The sequence below is a fragment of the Hyla sarda genome, chromosome 12, assembly GCF_029499605.1.
Source record: "Hyla sarda isolate aHylSar1 chromosome 12, aHylSar1.hap1, whole genome shotgun sequence".
Classification (NCBI taxonomy): Eukaryota; Metazoa; Chordata; class Amphibia; order Anura; family Hylidae; genus Hyla; species Hyla sarda.
In genome coordinates, this window is record NC_079200.1 from 16,306,790 (window position 1) to 16,326,550 (window position 19,761).

The following is a 19,761-nucleotide window of genomic DNA, read 5'->3' on the forward strand; positions in this document are numbered from 1 at the left end:
CTATCCTATGCCTGCCATATCAGCAGGAAGAGGTAAGCAAAAGGCATGCACAAGAACTTCTACATTATTCTCCAATAACAGCCTATGCAGCACTAATATATATATATATATATATATATATATATATATATATATATATATATATATATATAAGCAAGTAAAAAAAAAAATTCCGGAGGTCGTTTTCTAACGAAACATTTCAAGATATCTTATCAAACGACATCTGAATTGTGGCTTCTCTGAGCTGTAACATCATGTGCTGTCGTCCTGTGACACGTTGTGTAATCTGTATACAATACCGTGTATACTTCCTGCTCTATGGTGGTGCACTGGATACAGCCCTGCGCCATTGTGTGTTTCGTGGTCATACCCTGCACCCCGGTAGTACAGTGAACAGGGATTCATTGTATAGTGGTGAAATAGGAGTTGAGCTGCAGTTACCCGGTGCCACCACTGCACTGTCGGCGGCACTCAGCTTCCGGCCCCCTTGTTGTTGTGGATTTTTAACACTTTTTGCGGATTGTATAAACCGCTCTAAAAATCTGTCCTTTATTTTTTATTTTTCAACCACTAAAGGGGTACTCCGCTGGGAAAAATCTTATCCCTTTCTCCGCTGCGGCACCCCAGCCATCCAGTGCACAGAGCGAACTCCGCTCTGTGCCGGGTGACTGGCGACTACGGCCACCACGCCCCCTCCATTTATGTCTATGGGAGGGGGCGTCACGCCCCCTCCCATAGACATGAATGGAGGGGGCGTGGAGTGTTGTCACGAACACAGATGCTGCAAGCATGTCCTGCTGGGAGTTTTGCAACAGCTGGAGGCCCCCTGGTTGGTAAACACTGATTTAGACCTCGGATGTACTGTAACATCCATCTCTAACACACAGGTCTGGGCCGCGATTCATAAGAACAGTTTAAAGGGGTACTCCGGTGGAAAACATTTTTTTTATTTTTTTTAATCAAAAAAAGTTAAACAGATTTCTAAATGACTTCTATTAAAAAATCTTATTCCTTCCAGTACTTAGCAGCTGTATGCTCCACAGGAAATTCTTTTCTTTTTGAATTTTTTTGTCTTGTCCACAGTGCTCTCTGCTGACATCTCTGTCCATGTCAGGAACTGTCCGGAGCAGGAGAAAATCCCCCATTGCAAACCTATGCTGCTCTGGACAGTTCCTGATACGCACATAGATGTCAGCAGAGAGCACTGTGGTCAGACAGAAAGGAAATTCAAAAAGAAAAGAACTTCCTGTGGAGCATACAGCAGCTGATACGTACTGGAAAGATTAAGATGTTTTAATAGAAGTAATTTTCAAATCTGTAATGTTTTCCAGTGGAGTACTCCTTTTATAGGAAAATGCTGCTACTGTATTGACGGGTTTCAGACCTCTAGGGTTCTTATTCGTGACACTGCCTGGACACTTGGATGTGCCATTATGTCTATGACGAGACTACCCAATGAAAATGCACCTGTCATTGGAAAAAAAAACAACTACTGACATGTCATAAGTTTTTGATCTAGAGACAAGGAGCTGATCTAAAGGGGTACTCTGCCCCTAGACATCTTATCCCCTATCCAAAGGATATGGGATAAGATGTCTGATAGCGGGGCTCCGCCGCTGGAGACCCCCGGGATCTCGGCTGCAGGACCCACCTGTTGCGGCTTCCGGAAATGCTGGAGACATCTTATTCCCCCATACTTTGGATTGGGGATGAGATGTTTTCCGGTGGAGTACCCCTTTAATAATGTATCCAATTTTAAAGGGGTACTCCGGTGGAAAACTTTTTATAATTTTTTTATTTTATTTTTTTTATCAACTGGTGCCAGAAAGTTAAACAGACTTGTAAAGTACTTTTATTAAAAATCTTAATCCTTCCAGTACTTATTAGCTGCTGAATACTACAGAGGAAATTCTTTTCTTTTTGGAACACAGAGCTCTCTGCTGACATCACGAGCACAGTGCTCTCTGCTGACCTCTCTGTCCATTTTAGGAACTGTCCAGAGCAGCATATGTTTGCTACGGGGATTTTCTCCTACTCTGGACAGTTCCTCAAATGCATAGAGATGTCAGCAGAGAGCACTGTGCTCGTGATGTCAGCGGAGAGCTCTGTGTTCCAAAAAGAAAATAATTTCCTCTGTAGTATTCAGCAGCTAATAAGTACTGGAAGGATTAAGATTTTTTTTAATAGAAGTAATTTAAAAATCTGTTTAACTTTCTGGCACCAGTTGATTTAAAAAAAAAAAAAAAAGTTTTGCCACAGGAGTACCCCTTTAAAATTGCCCTATTTTGACCCCTAAAACTTTTTTTTAGTTTTTCAGACTTCTTTCATTTTTAAAAAGACCTCTGCAAAATGAAAGCAGCGATCTGATTGGTTGCTATGGGCAACTGGGCAATTTTTCCTCTGGACAGGTTTTGATAAATCTCCCCCAAACACATGGATTGGACAAGATTGGTCGGCTGCGCACATTGGGAGCTGTTGTGCGCCTGCAGTATCAGACTGCCTGCGTTACAGTGGTTGATATTGTTCAGTTTAAGGGTACGTTCCCACACGGCGTATACGCAGCGTATTTCACGCTGCGCAAAATTTACGGCAGCAGCGGGAAATACGCTGCGTATTCCTCGCTCACTATACACACAGGGCTTTCTGGCGGCAGCCCTATACGTGTAGTGAGTTTTAGAGGTGGGGCCGTGTGCCGGCGTGACTGTGACGCGCGGCTCCGCCTCCAAAACTCACTACACGTATAGGGCTGCCGCCAGAAAGCCCTGTGTGTATAGTGAGCAAGGAATACGCAGCGTATTTCCCGCTGCTGCCGTAAATTTTGCGCAGCGTCAAATAGTATTTGACGCTGCGTATATGCTGCGTGGGAACGCGCCCTAAAGGAGAGGTCCGGTGTGGACTTTCCCTATTCCATCCTGCCCGGGCTGCAAAAAAAGGGAAAACAAACTTTCACTTACCTTCCTACGTTCCCCCCGGAGCTCCGCAACAGCTGATTGGTCGGCCGGGCTGTCTACAACCTACTTCCCTTAGCCCGGTACGGCACACGGCCTACACCGGCCGAGGCGGGACATCGCTGCGGCCGGTGATAGGCTGAAGCGCCGTGTGACGTTCCGGTCTAAGGGAAGTAGGTTGTAGACAGTCCGGCCGACCGATCAGCTGTTGCGGAGCTCCGGGGGAACGTAGGAAGGTAAGTGAAAGATTGTTTTCTCTTTTTTTTTTTTGCAGCCCGGGCAGGATGGAATAGGAAAAGTCCGCACCGGACATCTCCTTTACGACCCACAGGTAGTGTGAAAATTGACCAGTTGCCCATAGTGACCAATGAGATCGCTTCTTTCATTTTTCAGAGGCCTTTTAAAAAAAAAAAAATGAAAGCAGCGATCTGATTGGTTGCTATGGGCAACTGGTCAGCTTTTCCTCTGTGTCTGTTTTGATAAATCTCCCCCCAAGGGGGGAGATTTATCAAAACAGACACAGAGGAAAAGTTGACCAGTTGCCCATAGCAACCAATCAGATCGCTGCTTTCATTTTTTTTGAAAGGCCTCATGTCTCTCCATCTGGGGGTCTTAAATTGAAGCAATATACGGTGTTTTAATGTGTGTAAATGTTTTTGCCTTCTAAAATATGTAGATCCATCTTGTATGACCGGTTCAGCAGCTTTCAGATGTCACCGAGCTAAACAACCCGCCAAAAAAAATTCTCGTGTTCTAGGTTACGAAATATGTCGTCCCCAGAACAGGGGTATTTACGTGACTCTTTGCCTCAGGTGAAGGAAGCCTAAGCTTAGTACAGTGCAGACATGCAGAATCTCCTCAGGCCTGAGGCCTATAGTCCTGTATCAGCTTCTTACACAATGGCCTCATTTACTATTGCAAACCCGACATGTTTTGTCAGGTTGTGCGCCAGATTCTGTCGCATTGTACCAGATTTTGCGCCAGAATTGAGAAAAACCCTGACTAACTCTCCATTTTGCTAAGAAAACCCCAAAAAAGGGGCGTGGCCGCCGGGGAAAGGGGTTGTGGTCTCGGAAAGGGGGCGTGTTCACGACATTTTCACAAAAACCCAACATATTTACTAAGGTTTCCACAGAAAATGTGGTGGATTTGAGCTGAGGAAAACCCGACAGATCAGAGCGGGTGTAAAAAAATAAAAAAGCAAAATGTAGGGAAAGTGGAAAATGTAGGGAAACCCTAGTAAAAACCGTGGAAAATACATTGTAGGGAATTAAAGGGGTTCTCCGGTGCTTAGACATCTTATCCCCTATCCAAAGGATAGGGGATAAGATGCCTGATCGCAGGGGTCCCGCCGCTGGGGACCCCCGGGATCTTGCACACCCCGTTAGATTTAGTCCCTGGAGCGTGTTCGCTCCGGGTCTGATTACTGGCGATCACGGGGACGGAGCAGCTGTCAGGCCCCCTTCCATAGGCTTGCATTGAGGTGGGCGGAGTGTGACGTCACACGGGGGCGGAGCTGTGACATCACAATGCTCCGCCCCCGTGATCGCCAGTAATCAGACCCGGAGTGAACATGCTTCGGAGACTGATTCTAATGGGGTGCTGCGTGCAAGATCACGGGGGTCCCCAGCAGCGGGACCCCCGCGATCAGGTATCTTATCCCCTATCCTTTGGATAGGGGATAAGATGTCTTAGTGCTGGAGTGCCCCTTTAAAACCCACAAAGAAAACTACACAACACTCTTAGTAAATCAGGGCCAATATATTCATGTCGGTTTTCTATTTTCTGCTGCTTTAGGTGGTGTGAACACTCGGCAACATCATGCAGAAGGCTCTGTCTGCTTTCAAGCGTCTAGTGGGTTTGGAAAACCAGGAGACCGAACCCATATTGGAGCGGCGTGGCCACGACAGCCCTCCACCTTACATCAGTATTAACAGCCATGAAGCCTCCACGTCCTGTAATTCCATCGAAGAGATAACCACCGTCACCTGCTCCACCTGCCGAGGGACAGGAAGGATTCCCAGAGGTACGGGCATCATGGGAAATGTTGGTACCCTATGCAAGAGTAATCATGCTATCACGATGTCTTCCTGTAAAGGGTGTTAGGGGAGTAATATGCCTCCTTGAGGAGACCTCCGAACTGGCATATGGAGTCTTATAAGCCGGGCGATGTTCCATGGGGAAAAAGTATGCGAAGGAGCTCCCCTCCAGAATAAAAAGAACCTGCTTTACCGTGCCACTTATTGAGCTTCCCTTGAAATCGGTGATAGGGCCTTAAACCATGACTGGGGATTAGATGCCAAACCAGAATAGGTGGTAATGCTCTTTGTTAATTTCCACATTTTGTACTTGTTTTAGGCCAAGAAAAAGAGTTGGTGGCTCTGATCCCGTACAGCGACCAGCGTCTGAAGCCGCGTAGAACGTAATTTACTCTTGTTTGCTCATCCCTTGTTATGATATATATATTTTATACCTAAAAATGTCTTACAATCTTAATAGCATCTGTGTAGCGTGTCACTTTACGAAATACACACAGGGTGTTAGAGGGTAAGGATGGCTGCTGACCCTATGCTGGGGTCCTAGCTGTGTTCATGCTCCATGGCGTGCGCAGTACACACTGCTGAGACTATGAGCCATCTGATATTTGATTCTGGCAGCAACCTCTATTTTAAAGGGGAACTCCGCCCCTAGGCATGTTATCCCCTATCCAAAGGATAGGGCATAACATGTCTGATCGCGGGGATCCCTTGCAATCTCCGGGCTGGCGCTGCTATGTTACGGTCATGGAAGCCTGGGGCTTTCGTGATCATGAAGTCATGCCACGTCCCCTCCATTAATGTCAATGGGGGAGCGTGACGTCTACCATGTTTCCCAGAAAATAAACCCTACCCCGAAAGTAAGCCCTAGCAGTATTTTCAGGGTGGGCTGCAATATAAGCCCTACCCTGAAAAAAAAGACCTAGAACAGGGGTAATCAACTGGTGGACTGCAGTCCAGATCGGGACCGTGGCCGCCAGTAATGCCCGCAGACCCGACCCCCATAGAGACTTGGGGACTAAAATTAATATAAGACCCGGGCTTATTTTCGGAGAAACACGATAGTACACAGCTGCCACGCCTCCTCCCATAGACATGAATGGTGGGGGCGTGTCAGCTGTGTTCACCAGTCATGCGGCATGGAGCATAGTTTTCTCCGTGCACCGGATGACTGGGGTGCAACTTGCAGAGATCGCAGGGATCCCCAGCGGCCGGACCCCCGTAATCAGACATATCATCCCCTATCCTATGGATAGGGGATAACATGTCTAGCGAAGGAGTTCCCCTTTAAAGGAGAACTACGGGATTGAAAAATGTATCCCCTATCCTTAGTTTCAGAGCGTGGGGGGTCCGACCGCTGGGGCCCCCGACGATCTCCTGTACGGGGCCCCAGCTCTCTGGTTAGAGAGGGCGTGTTGACCACCGCACGAAGCAGCGGCCGACACGCCCCCTCCATACACTGCTATGGGAGAGCCGGAAATTGCCGAAGGCAGCGCTTCCCATAGCAGTAAATGGAGGGCGCGTGTCAGCCGCCGCCTCGTGCGGTAGTCGACACGCGCTCTCTATGCAGAGAGCCGCGGCCCCGTACGGGAGATCGTGGGGGGTCCCAGTGGTCGAAGGCCCCGCAATCTGAAACTTATCCCCTATCCATAGGATAGGGGATACATTTTTCAATCCCGTAGTTCTCCTTTAAGGGTACGTTCACACGTACAGGATCCTGCGCAGATTTGATGCGCAGGATTTGTAACTCCAGATTAGAAGCTGCGCTCAGTCATTTAGTTTGGATTGAAATCTGCAGCAGAAAATCCTGTGCATCAAATCTGCGTACGTGTGAACGTAAATTAGGAAAAGACAGAGAGATAGACAGCAGAGTTTCTAAGGGCATTAGTGGCACAGATAGTGTTGCCGCCACAGCCACAAAGGTGCTTGCCAGACCAGCAATACTGACTGTGGCACAGTAACACCAGGGGTCCCCGAACACTAATGGTAACTTCAGCAGCAGGAAGAAGCTGTGGTGGCCCAGTGCGGGATTTGTTACCCCGTACCCTTGCTATCCTGTCAGGCAGCCTCCCTGCAGTGTCCCCTGGGCCCCCTTACACCCGTCTCTTCATGTACATATGTTTTGCCATTTATTATGCTGTAAAGTGTGTAAAGAAGTGTTATACCTTTTAGGAAATGTTCCCATGTGATCACCAGTTGTCATGTGATTGATACCCAGGAGGTATCAGTGACCAGGTGACTTAAAGGGGTAGTCCAGTGGTGAAAAACTTATCCCCTATCCTAAGGATAGGGGATAAGTTTGAGATCGCGGGGGGTCCGACCGCTGGGGCCCCCCACGATCTCTCTGTACGGGGCCCCGGCTCTCCGCCGAGATAGCGGGTGTCGACCCCCGCACGAGGCGGCGGCCGACATGCCCCCTCAATACATCGCTATAGCAGAGCCGGAGATTGCCGAAGGCAGCGCTTCGGCTCTGCCATAGAGTTGTATTGAGGGGGGCGTGTCGGCCGCCGCTTCGTGCGGAGGTCGACACGCCCCCTTCCCACGGGCTGTCGGGGCTCCGTACAGGAGATCGCGGGGGGCCCCAGGGGTCGGACCCCCTGCGGTCTGCAACTTATCCCCTATCCTTAAGATAGGGGATAAGTTGTAAACCACTGAGTCACCACTGGACTACTCCTTTAAGGGTGACCAATGGGACCCCCCAGAGTCTCCCCATAAAAGCCCTGGGAGGAGTCTCTTCTCTCTCTTTCTGCTAAGCTGAGGTCCAGTGCAGTCGAGTCTAGGAGTGTTTCTGGAGTCATAGGAGCCTCAAGTCCAGTCTGCAGCCACAAGCTACAAGTCTACAAGTAACTACAGTCACAGCTTAGTCAGTCACAAGTCAAGTCAAGACAGTCTCTGTCATCTATTGTCTAGTCTGCGTGGTCTGCACAAAATTGTCCATATCTACTGCAAGTCCATAAGGTCTCTGAAGTCACTGATCACCTCCGTGGGCCTGGCTACTCTGTATAGACCACACCCCCATACCACAAAGCTAAGTTTGCTATAGGATTGCGGAATTGTTGATGGACTTTTTTGCCTTTTGATATGTTTTTTTTACCTCCAGGAAGTTGTATGTGGCTCTAGCCGTCTCTTGCTGCTTCTTGGTCTTCTTCCTGGTCGTGTTCTTTCTCTATCCCCGCTCGGTAACGTTGGAACACGCCGGTGTGAACTCCTCCCTGGTTACATACGACACTTCTAAGTCCATCGTGAATCTTCATACTACAGTAAGTGTCCCTTTCCTCAGTGGGAACCATGTAAAAAAAAAAATAATAATAATGTTTTTGATTTTTCTTTATACAAAGACTCTTTGTTGTGGTTCTCTGAATGCTAGGTAGCATTAAGGACTATTTTGTGGGTGCAATGGTAGTAGCATTGTCTACCAGGGGAATAGTGGAACTTGCTGGGCGTCATATGGTTTCCTCGGCAGTCAGAGCGGTGACGTGAGCTGTGTTTCTCCATGCCATACTAGACTGCCACACTTTTTAAAGGGGTACTCTACTCCTATCCTTTGGATAGGGGATAAGATGTCTGATCGCGGGGGTCATTCGATTTTCCTGCTGCACCCTGCGTTCGTTTAGAGCGTTGCATGCAGCGCCGGAGGCTCTTGACATCACGGGCACACCCCGCTTGTGACATCACGGCCACACCCCGTCAATGCAAGTCTATGGGAGGGGGCGTGACGGCCGTCACGCCCCCTCCCATAGGCTTGCATTGAAGGGGCATGGCCGTGACATCACGAGCGGGGGGGGGTGCCCCTGACTTCACAAGCCTCCACCCTGCATCGCCAGTCATCCGGCACAGAGCAAAGTTCGCTGCGTGCAACGGATGTCTGGGGTGTCGCAGCTGAGATCGCGGGGACAATATGTCTAGGGGCTGAGTAGCCCTTTAAGGGCCCTTTACACTGGCCAATTCTTCTTTGCCAAAAAATAAACATTCTTTGACCAGTGATCAGCTGATCGTATCATTTACGAACACCTAAAAAAAAAAAACACTAGTCCTCCGCATACCGCCTGGTGTAAACAAGGAATGTGCGGTCAACAATGGTGAAATTAATGAGCAACACGAATTATCCGGGCCAGCCTGCACTATTAAGGCTTCTTTTGTGCAGGCCGGCCTGCTGTACTTCAATGATAAAATGTTAACGTCCGCTATTCCACTGTTATTTTTGACGGGACAACAGCTTGTGCATGCACTGTTATTTGCACCGTCAAAAATGACGTTATGTAACGTGACATAACTCGTGCGAAAGGATGGTCAAAAAATCCCATTGACATGAATTTGTGGACTTTCTGATGGGAGTTCATGACGGGAATTTTTATAGGAGCATAACGGTAGTGTGAAAAGGGCCTTAGTTGTGTAAAGGCTTCTTAAATGGGCGCTGTCAGATACAACAACTTTTGATATGCTGTAAAGCATGTATAACCAATCGATTTAGCATTTGTTTTCATTAGGACATTTTCAGTATTTCATACCGAAAAAGCCAGTCAAACAACTGCCCCCCGTCTGCTTGGACACATACTAGTCCTGCTGTGTCCATGCGTCATCACCTATGTCATGGACACACTTCCTTGATTGACAGCTGTGAGCGCAGGGCTCCTCCCACTGTCATCTTGTGTCCCGCTACTGTCAGTGAGGACAAGCTGGGAGTTGTAGTTTTGCTAATGCTAGGGGAGATGTGAGCAGACAGTATACTGAGGGAGGGGGCGGAGACCTGCACAGTGAGGCCACACCCCCTCCCTTTGAGAGGAATTCAGACTAGTCAGCTAAATTAAAAGTGTAATAAAAAAATAAAGGTGCTAGACACATAAAAATTAGATTAGGTACTGAGTGATATATTAAAAAAAAATGTTTTTGTTGGATCCGCCCTCACATGGTTGCAGCGCTGTGATAAATAGAAGACCTCAGACTCTGTGCAGCAGCTTTCAGTATGTGCTTCTTTCAGTGGAGCTCTGTTCTGCTTTTAGTCTGTGCAGCAGCTTTCAGTGAGTCTCTTTGCAGCTGTCAATCAAGCTCAGAGTGCAGAGAAACACTTCCTGAATTTGGTCTTCTGCTATTACAAGCAGGAGACCAAAATCTGAGATTTTGGGCAGACTGAATGTGTCCTGGCCAAGAAGCGAGACCCCCTGGTGGCCAGAAGTATACAGCAGAAAAACTAACAAAAGTTATTTTTAAAAAAAAAATGTATGTTTTTTTTTTTTTTTTTTAAATGGAAACCAATTACAACAATTCTTTTTTTGGCAAAAAAGAATCCAAATATCAAAAATCATGTTTAATGACAATGTCCATTTAATTGAACGTCTGTCAGCCAGATCAGCGCTCATTATCAGGCAGGGTTCAACCTGTCTAAAAGGGCCTTTACTGGGACCAGTGGTGTCTCCCTATTGGATATGAAGTGATTTGCATATTTTTTAGAATGTGCCGATCGGTAGAAATCCCAATGCTGGGACCCAGATTATGCTGCAGGTACATTTAGATGACACAGGGCACACGCCTTGGTCTCTGTCCGGGTGTATGAAGCATGCTTATAAGCGAAGCGTACATTCATACCTGGTAAGTATCAATAACTGGAACTTACCCCAAATGCCAGATATTGGCAAAACCAACAATGTTGGGAAATAACCCTTCAGAGGTTGATCAGGACATCTCAATTATAAAAATGTATTTGCTGGGTTCCCCATTGTCGGAGCCCCCACACGCCATTGCAGAGTTCCGATCCTTTGACATGATTGCTGTCTGATCTTCACTGATTCTGCAGGCTGTACATATGTGAATAAGCCCCTCCCCTAATAAAAGTTTAGATCCCCCCCCCTTTCCAATTTTCAAATAGAATTATGTAAACAAAAATAAACATTGTATCACCGTGTGTAAAATATAATTTTAATCAAAATGCATAGTGAATGGTGTAAACTTGGAAAAAACAAAAGTCCAGAATTGCTGATTTTTGGGCACTTCATATACCAAAAAATAAGTTAAAAAAACAAAGTCTCATCAAAACAAAAATGGTACCGATAAAAACTACAAATCACGCCGCAAAAATAAAGCCTCATAAAGCCCAATATACAGAAAAAAAGTGTTAGAAGGGTCAGAAGAGGGCGATTTTAAACATAATTTTCTTTCAAAAAGTTGACATTCCCGATCCCATGGATAGGGGATAAGGTGTCTAGCATCGTAGTACCCAAAATTCCACAAACAAATGCGCCAAATTAAAGATTTGATGTGTTGACTAGTTAATTTCTTATATTTTTTACAGAATAAATTAAACATAAGTAACAACAACTTGTTCGGGATTGAAATTTTAAGCCTGAATGTGGAGGTTCTTCACATGTCTGTTGTGGTCGGAACACTTACCTTGAGGGAAGTCAAAAGTATCGGACCATTAATCACCAACCAGGTAATTATGTATATAAGTGATATTAAAGGGGTTATCCAGGAATAGAAAAACAGAGTTACTTTCTTTCAAAAACAGCTCCCCATCTGTCTCCAGGTTGGGTGTGGTATTACAACTTGGCTCCATTCACTTCAATGGAAGTGAGCTGCAGAACCGCACTCAACCTGGAGACAGATGGGGAGATGTTTTTGAAAGAAAGTAACTCTGTTTTTCTATTCCTGGATAACCCCTTTAAAGAAACCCTTCAGGATATTGATTTGTTTAGTTCCAGCATGGCTGCATCTATGTGTTTCATTACTGTAACAGGGTCATGTGGTCGCAAGCCTTGACTCAGCAAATCTTCCAGTACTAAAAGTAGTAGTGTTGTAAAAGATAACGTATCCCCTATCCAAAGGATAGGGGATAAGTTAAAGATCGCGGGGATCCGACCCCTGGGACCCCCCGTGATCTCCTGAACGGGGCTCCCGAAGTCTGCTGGAAGGGGGCATGCCGACCCCTGCACGGAACGGTGGCCGACACTCCCCCTCCATGTATCCCATAGAGATAGATGGAGCAGGCGTGTCCATCACGAAACGACTGCTTCTGGCAGATTGCCAGGTCCCCGTTCAGGAGATCGCGGGGGTCCCAGCGGCCGTCTGCTATTTCTAAAGGATCAGGATATATAGTTACATAGTTACATAGTTAGTATGGTTGAAAAAAGACATACGTCCATCAAGTCCAACCAGGGGATTGAAGGGAAGGATGTAAGGGGATAAGGGAAAGGAGTAGGTTTTCATCCCCTCCAGCTCTATCTGTATACTGCTGCTATCTCTATAGGATCAGGATATATAGTAGTTAGACACCTCTCCTCCAGCTCTATCTGTATACTGCTGCTGCTATCTCTATAGGATCAGGATATATAGTAGTTATACACCTCTCCTCCAGTTCTATATGTATACTGCTGCTATCTCTATGGGACCAGGATATATAGTAGTTATACACCTCTCCTCCAGCTCTATCTGTATACTGCTGCTGCTATCTCTATAGGATCAGGATATATAGTAGTTATACACCTCTCCTCCAGCTCTATCTGTATACTGCTGCTATCTCTATAGGATCAGGATATATATTAGTTATACACCTCCCCCTCCAGCTCTATCTGTATACTGCTGCTGCTATCTCTATAGGATCAGGATATATAGTAGTTATACACCTCTCCTCCAGCTCTATCTGTATACTGCTGCTATCTCTATAGGATCAGGATATATATTAGTTATACACCTCCCCCTCCAGCTCTATCTGTATACTGCTGCTGCTATCTCTATAGGATCAGGATATATAGTAGTTATACACCTCTCCTCCAGCTCTATCTGTATATTGCTGCTGCTATGTCTATGGGACCAGGATGTATATTAAGTATACACCTCTCCTCCAGCTCTATCTGTATACTGCTGCTGCTATCTCTATAGGATCAGGATATATAGTAGTTATACACCTCTCCTCCAGCTCTTTCTGTATACTGCTGCTGCTATGTCTATGGTACCAGGATGTATATTAAGTATACATCATACTGTACTTGGCTGGTGTAACACGTACAGTATGTGATCAGCCTGAGGCTTTCCCTGTGTTCTAGTAGATCAGGAATGTGATCAATTGTTAATTCCAATATTTGTTTTATCTTACAGATTTTTTATACTGTGGAGAGTGAAGTCCAGGATCTGAACACATAGTAAGTCTAGGGATGACCCTGTGTATCCAGCTTATGTATTCTTTGTGCTTGTGCTCGGGTGACCTCAGCATGGACCATGCACTCAAAATCCACTCTACATTTTAAACCCCTAGAGGACACGTGATGCCATGGTGAAAATGTCCGGCATGGTGCCCTGGTACTTACCGCACCATGACATACATTTACATAATTAACATGAAGCTACCGGTGTCCAGGACCGCCACTAATGGTGGACATCAGCAATCACACTGATGCCCACCCCTTAGATGCCTTGATCAATACCGATCACACTGATGCCCACCATGAACCCCTTAGATGCCTTGATCAATACCGATCACACTGATGCCCACCATGAACCCCTTAGATGCCTTGATCAATACCGATCACAGCATCTAAAGCAGCTGTGGGCTTTTGGGACACTTATCAGACCACCTGCAGCACAATTGCAGGGGGTCTGGTGAATGAAGATGGTGGCCAGAAGTCTCCTTACCTGCTCTGTGCCGCCCTCAGGAGGTCGTCTTGTATGGTCTGCCAACTGGCAGGCTGTACATGTAGGTCGCCGATTGAAATGATCAGTGTTCTGCCATTACATAGCACTGAACGGTAATAACAATCAAGATTGCTACAAATAGTCCCCTATAATAAATTTTTTTTTTTTTTTTATATATTAGCCCCTCCCCCAGAAAAAATGTATTACCCCTGTTTTCCAATTTTACAAAATTTTATAAATAAATGTATTTTGGTATTGCTGTGTTCGGAAATGCCATTACTATTTAAATACATCATTCACTGTACGGGAATATTAACATTATATTTTAATAGGCCTGGTCCTTAAGGGGTTAAACGCCATTTATTTATTTATTTTTTATTTCAGTGAAGTCTGCACCTGGGATCGGATACACGTTCACAACATTCTGCTTCATGTGCAGTAAGTACCGTATTTTTCGCCCAATAGGACGCACCGGCATATAAGACGCACCCAATTTTTAGGGGCAAAATCTAAAAAAATAAAGATTTTGAACCCAATAGTGGTCTTCAACCTGCGGACCTCCAGATGTTGCAAAACTACAACTCCCAGCATGCCCGGACAGCCGTTGGCTGTCCGGGCATGCTGGGAGTTGTAGTTTTGCAACATCTGGAGGTCCGCAGATTGAAGACCACTGCATAGGAGGTAATACTCACGTGTCCCTGCCGCTCCGGACCCGTCACCGCTGCCCTGGATGTCGCTCCATCGCTGTCGCCATGTCCCCGTCGCTCCGGAACGTCTCTGCTGCCGGCCGGGTATCCTCGCCCTCCGTCGCCGTCATCACGTCGTTACGCATGCACGTACGCGACGACGTAATGACGAGGAAGGAGAGTGCCGGCCATACAGAGGATCCCTGAACGGAGAAGACACTGAGGAGGCAGGTAAGGTCCCTCCCGGTGTCCTGTAAGCACTAACCCGGCTATTCAGTCGGGCTGTTCGGGACCGCCGTGGTGAAATCGCGGCGGTCCCGAACAGCCTGATTGAACAGCCGGGTTAGTGTCACTTTCCCTTCAGACGCGGCGGTCAGCTTTGATCGCCGTGTCTGAAGGGTTAATACAGGGCATCACCGCGATCGGTGATGTCCTGTATTAACCGCGGGTCCCGGCCGTTGATGGCCGCAGGGACCGCCGCGATAGGGGTGTATTCGCCATATAAGACGCACCAGTTTTGGGGAAGAAAAAGTGCGTCTTATACGGCGAAAAATACGGTACATCAGGGAAATCATAAAAGCGGATTTTAAAGGGGGAACCTGTCAAGACGATCCTGGCGGTGGGATATGTGTAAGCCCTCCGGCATTTCGACTCCTGATGTCGTCATGTCGGATCAAGTAGATGCTGTTCAGCGACTGCTGTTTTATTCACTAGGATTACAAGGGACCCCCATTCTTGTAATCCTTTTGGGGGTCCCAGCAGTCATCTCACCACCTATGTATCTGTCCTGTGAATAGGTGATAAAATATAATATAATAAGCCTTTTAACCCCTTAACGTAAAATTCCCTACACGTATGGCGGAGTATGTTATGTCTTACTCCATACCGCCAGACATAGAACAGCTATCGGTCTCACTATTTATAGACACGGTTTTAAGAAACTTCAGTTCAGATAAGTCAATCTGAAATTGTGTCAATCTTATACCCTACTGCAAGACACATTGTGCATCCCAAGACCAGCATCGAGCGATCTTGAGGAAGTATCTAGACCAATGATGAGGGATCATGAGGAAGTATCTAGACCAGTGAAGAGCGATCATGAGGAATTATCTAGACCAACAATTAGTGATCATGAGGAAGTATCTAGTCCAGTGATGAGTGATTATGAGGAAGTATCTAGATCAACGATGAGCGAGCATGAGGAAGTATCTAGACCAACGATGAGCGATCATGAGGAAGTATCTAGACCAACGATTAGTGATCATGAGGAAGTATCTAGTCCAGTGATGAGTGATTATGAGGAAGTATCTAGACCAGCGTTGAGCTTTCATGAGGAAGTATCTAGACCAGTGGTGAGTGATCATGAGGAAGTATCTAGACCAGTGGTGAGTGATCATGAGGAAGTATCTAGACCAGTGAGGAGCGATCATGAGGAAGTATCTAGACCAGTGGTAAGTGATCATGAGGAAGTATCTAGACCAGTGGTGAGTGATCATGAGGAAGTATCTAGACCAGTGAGGAGCGATCATGAGGAAGTATCTAGACCAGTGAGGAGCGATCATGAGGAAGTAGCTAGACCAGTGGTAAGTGATCATGAGGAAGTATCTAGACCAGTGGTGAGTGATCATGAGGAAGTATCTAGACCAGTGAGGAGCGATCATGAGGAAGTATCTAGACCAGTGAGGAGCGATCATGAAGAAGTATCTAGACCAGTGGTGAGTGATCATGAGGAAGTATCTAGACCAGTGGTGAGTGATCATGAGGAAGTATCTAGACCAGTGGTGAGTGATCATGAGGAAGTATCTAGACCAGTGGTTAATGATCATGAGGAAGTATCTAGACCAGTGGTGAGTGATCATGAGGAAGGATCTAGACCAGTGAGGAGCGATGATGAGGAAGTATCTAGATCAACAATGAGCGATCATGAGGAAGTATCTAGACCAGTGGTAAGTGATCATGAGGAAGTATCTAGACCAGTGAGGAGCGACCATGAGGAAGTATCTAGATCAACAATGAGCGATCATGAGGAAGTATCTAGATCAACAATGAGCGAACATGAGGAAGTATCTAGACCGATGGTGAGCGATCATGAGGAAGTATCTAGACCAGTGAAGAGCGATCATGAGGAAGTGCTAGAAATCTTGCTAGACTTGTTTCTGGACTGTTTCAGTCTAATTTGTTTCATATTCAGATCCTGATCCTGAAGTGCCCTGGTTGCCCAAGCAAAGAATGCATTGGACCAGGGACTCCAATCAGAGTGAGGGGTCTCTGCTCCTGTACATTACACTGATTGGCTGGGTAGTGAATGTAGTCAGTGGAAGGTGTAATGCATATAGTATCACCGCTTACCTTCGCACCGCTCAAATCCAAAATAAATCAGGAAAATTTCTAATTCTAAAGAATCCAAATTTTATTGTCAAATTGAAACCCAATCTGATAATTCTATTACCTTCCTCCTCAGGGGCTCCTTGAACTGTTCGTACCTTGGACACGTGGAGCAGATACCATTTGAGGGTTACGAGTACCTGGATTGTCACAGCAACTCTTCAGTCCCGCACTGAAACGCCCGAATGGATATAAGATTAAAAAAAAAATTTCTGAGGAGAATTCCATGGAAATGGTGGAGAAACCTCGAAAGTGGACAATATCCATGGTTATTCTATAGGTCAACCAATACTGCAGATTCTTGTATACTGTGAAGATATCTGAATGTGAAGAGTGGGGGAGATTTATCAAAACCTGTCCAGAGGAAAATTTGCCCAGTTGCCCATAGCAACCAATCAGATCACTTCTTTCATTTTGCAGAGGCATTGTTCAAAATGAAAGAAGCGATCTGATTGGTTGCTATGGGCAACTCAGCAACTTTTCCTCTGGACAGGTTTTGATAAATATATCCCCCAGTATCTCCAATGGCACCAAGCACTTCTAGTATCTATGTAAGACACGTGCTCCGATTATTACATGTGAGGTCACAATAATGAGAAATATTTGGGGGATAGTCCGGCGGCCCCATTCACATTAGGATCAGGATCTGCTCACCGATATGTAACATGTGGGTGTTTCCTAAAGGAACCCTCCAGAAAAATAGTGCAGGGTCCTAAACGAGTTCGACCACCACCAACACTCATCCCCCCCTTTGTGCAGGATAGGTGATAAGCATCCAGTTGCTGGGGCGTCTGACTATTGTGGACCCCCACAGTCACAAGAATGAGGTCCTGTTTAATTTTAAGTAGTGTTCAGATGTGGATGCCGGCATTCCCATCAATCCAATGGTTAAATTTGAGTTAAAGGGGTTATCCAGGAATAGAAAACCAGAACTAATTTATTCCAAAAACAGCACCACCTCTGTCCTCAGGTTGTGTGTGGTATTACAACTTATCTCCAATCACTTCAATGGAACCGAGCTGCAATACCACACACAACCTGTGGACATGGCTGGTGCTGTTTTAGGAAGAAATTAGCTCTGGTTTTCTATTCCTGGACAACCCCTTTAAATGAAGCTTCATGACTCTTAAAGGGGTACTCCGGCCCTAAGACATCTTATCCCCTATCCTAAGGATAGGGGATAAGATGTCTGACCGCGGGGGTCCCGCCGCTGAGGACCCCCGCAATCTTACATTCCATACCCACCTCTTTGAGCTGCACGCCGCGCTGCCAGCTCACAAACTTCCAGGTGCCGACCACAGGGGCCGGAGTATCGTGACGTCAAGACTCCGCCCCCGTGTGACGAATGCAAGATTGTGGGGGTCCCCAGCGGCGGGATATACACACACAGATAATCCAGGCAGTGATGAGCAGTGGGGACCAGGCCCCATTAGTCCAGGATAGGGAAGGTAAGTATATATAATTATTTATTTATTTATTCTTATTTTTTCCCACAGTCTGGTCACTTTTAAAGGGGTACTCCGGTGGAAAACATTATTATTTTTTTTTAATCAACTGGTGCCAGAAAGTTAAACAGATTTGTAAATTACTTCTATTAAAAAAAATCTTTACCCTTCCAGTACTTTTAAGCAGCTGTATGCTACAGAGAAAATGATTCTTTTCGAATTTCTTTGTCTTGACCACAGTGCTCTCTGCTGACACCTCTGTCCGTGTCAGGAACTGTCCAGAGCAGCATAGGTTTGCTATGGGGATTTTCTCCTGCTCTGGACAGTTCATGATACGGACAGAGGTGTCAGCAAAGAGCACTGTGGTCAAGACAAAAAAAGAAATTATAAAAGAAAATAATTTCCTCTGTAGCATACAGCTGCTAAAAAGTACTGGAAGGATTAAGATTTTTTAATAGAAGTAATTTACAAATCAGTTTAACTTTCTGGCACTAGTTGATAAAAAAATTTTTTTTCCACCGGAGTACCCCTTTAAAAGTGACCAGACTGTGGGAAAAAAATAAGAATAAAAAAAAATATTTATAAATAATAATAATAAAAATTATATATACTTACCTTCCCTATCCTGAACTAATGGCGCCTGGTCCCCACTGCTCATCACTGCCTGGATTGTCTGTGTGTGTATATCCTACCCAAAGAGTATTTCATCATCATCAGTTGTAAATCTCACTGACTTCCCAAATGATGGTGCTCCGACAATTATTTTTGAGATGCCCTACCTGCCATGGGGCCCTAGATATGAATGATGTTTCCCAGGGGTGTAGCTAGAAACCCCAGGGCCCCAGTGCGAAAAATTGCCCTGGGCCCCTCTACCACCTGATGTCTCACGTCCCCAATTCCGGATGACCCCTTACTCAGCCGCACAAAGATATCAGTGACTACAGCACTGATGGGACAGTCAGGAGAATGCACAATGATATCAGTGACCTGAGTGATATCTTTTGTTAACTTTTCTTCTTCATCTGGTCCAGACGTCAGGACGTCTTCTAGCTCCATCTTCTCTGCAGAGTCTGACACCCAGACATCATTAACTCCTCACTTTGTCAGTAGATCCTCATCCTCTGTATGATGACAATAATCATTATTATTCTGCTAAATACTGTACCCCCTGAATAGAATGCCGCCACACACTGTATCCCCTGAATATAAAACTACAATCCACTGTACCTCCTTCATACTGCCACCTATTGTACCTCCTGCATACAATACTGACACCCACTGCACCCCTGAATATAATACTGCCATCCACTGTACCTCCTACATATAATACTGCCACATACAGTACCCCCTGAATATAATACTGCCACCTACTGTACCTCCTGCTTATCCACCCTCTTTATCCCCTGAATATAATACTGACATCCACTGTACCTCCTGCATATAATACTGCCACCTACTGTACCTCTGAATATAATACTGCCACCTACTGTACCTCCTGCATATAATACTGCCACCTACTGTACCCCTGCATATAATACTGCCACCTACTGTACCTCCTGCAAATACTGCCAGCCACTGTACCCCCTGAATATAATACTGCCATCCACTGTACCTCCTGCATATAATACTGCCACCTACT

The 19,761-nt window shown here is 45.9% G+C and overlaps 1 protein-coding gene across 7 annotated transcripts in view; it reads left to right on the top strand.

Annotated features, from left to right (window-relative positions):
- TMEM106A (transmembrane protein 106A) overlaps positions 1–17,612 on the top strand; it is a 34,398-nt gene extending 16,786 nt beyond the window's left edge. For 4 of the 7 annotated variants that reach the window (XM_056547514.1, XM_056547508.1, XM_056547511.1 and 1 more), the window contains exons 2-8: positions 4,746–4,974; positions 5,307–5,370; positions 8,085–8,244; positions 11,271–11,411; positions 13,073–13,116; positions 13,991–14,044; positions 16,754–17,612. In XM_056547514.1, coding sequence (XP_056403489.1) covers positions 4,770–4,974; positions 5,307–5,370; positions 8,085–8,244; positions 11,271–11,411; positions 13,073–13,116; positions 13,991–14,044; positions 16,754–16,853 — 768 coding nt within the window. In that variant the 5' untranslated portion in view covers positions 4,746–4,769 and the 3' untranslated portion in view covers positions 16,854–17,612. Of the gene's footprint in view, positions 1–3,050; positions 3,280–3,460; positions 3,591–4,745; positions 4,975–5,306; positions 5,371–8,084; positions 8,245–11,270; positions 11,412–13,072; positions 13,117–13,990; positions 14,045–16,753 lie in introns of those variants that run through there. The other 3 variants (XM_056547510.1, XM_056547513.1, XM_056547512.1) reach the window with 3 other exon arrangements.
- Positions 17,613–19,761: the final 2,149 nt, after the last annotated feature.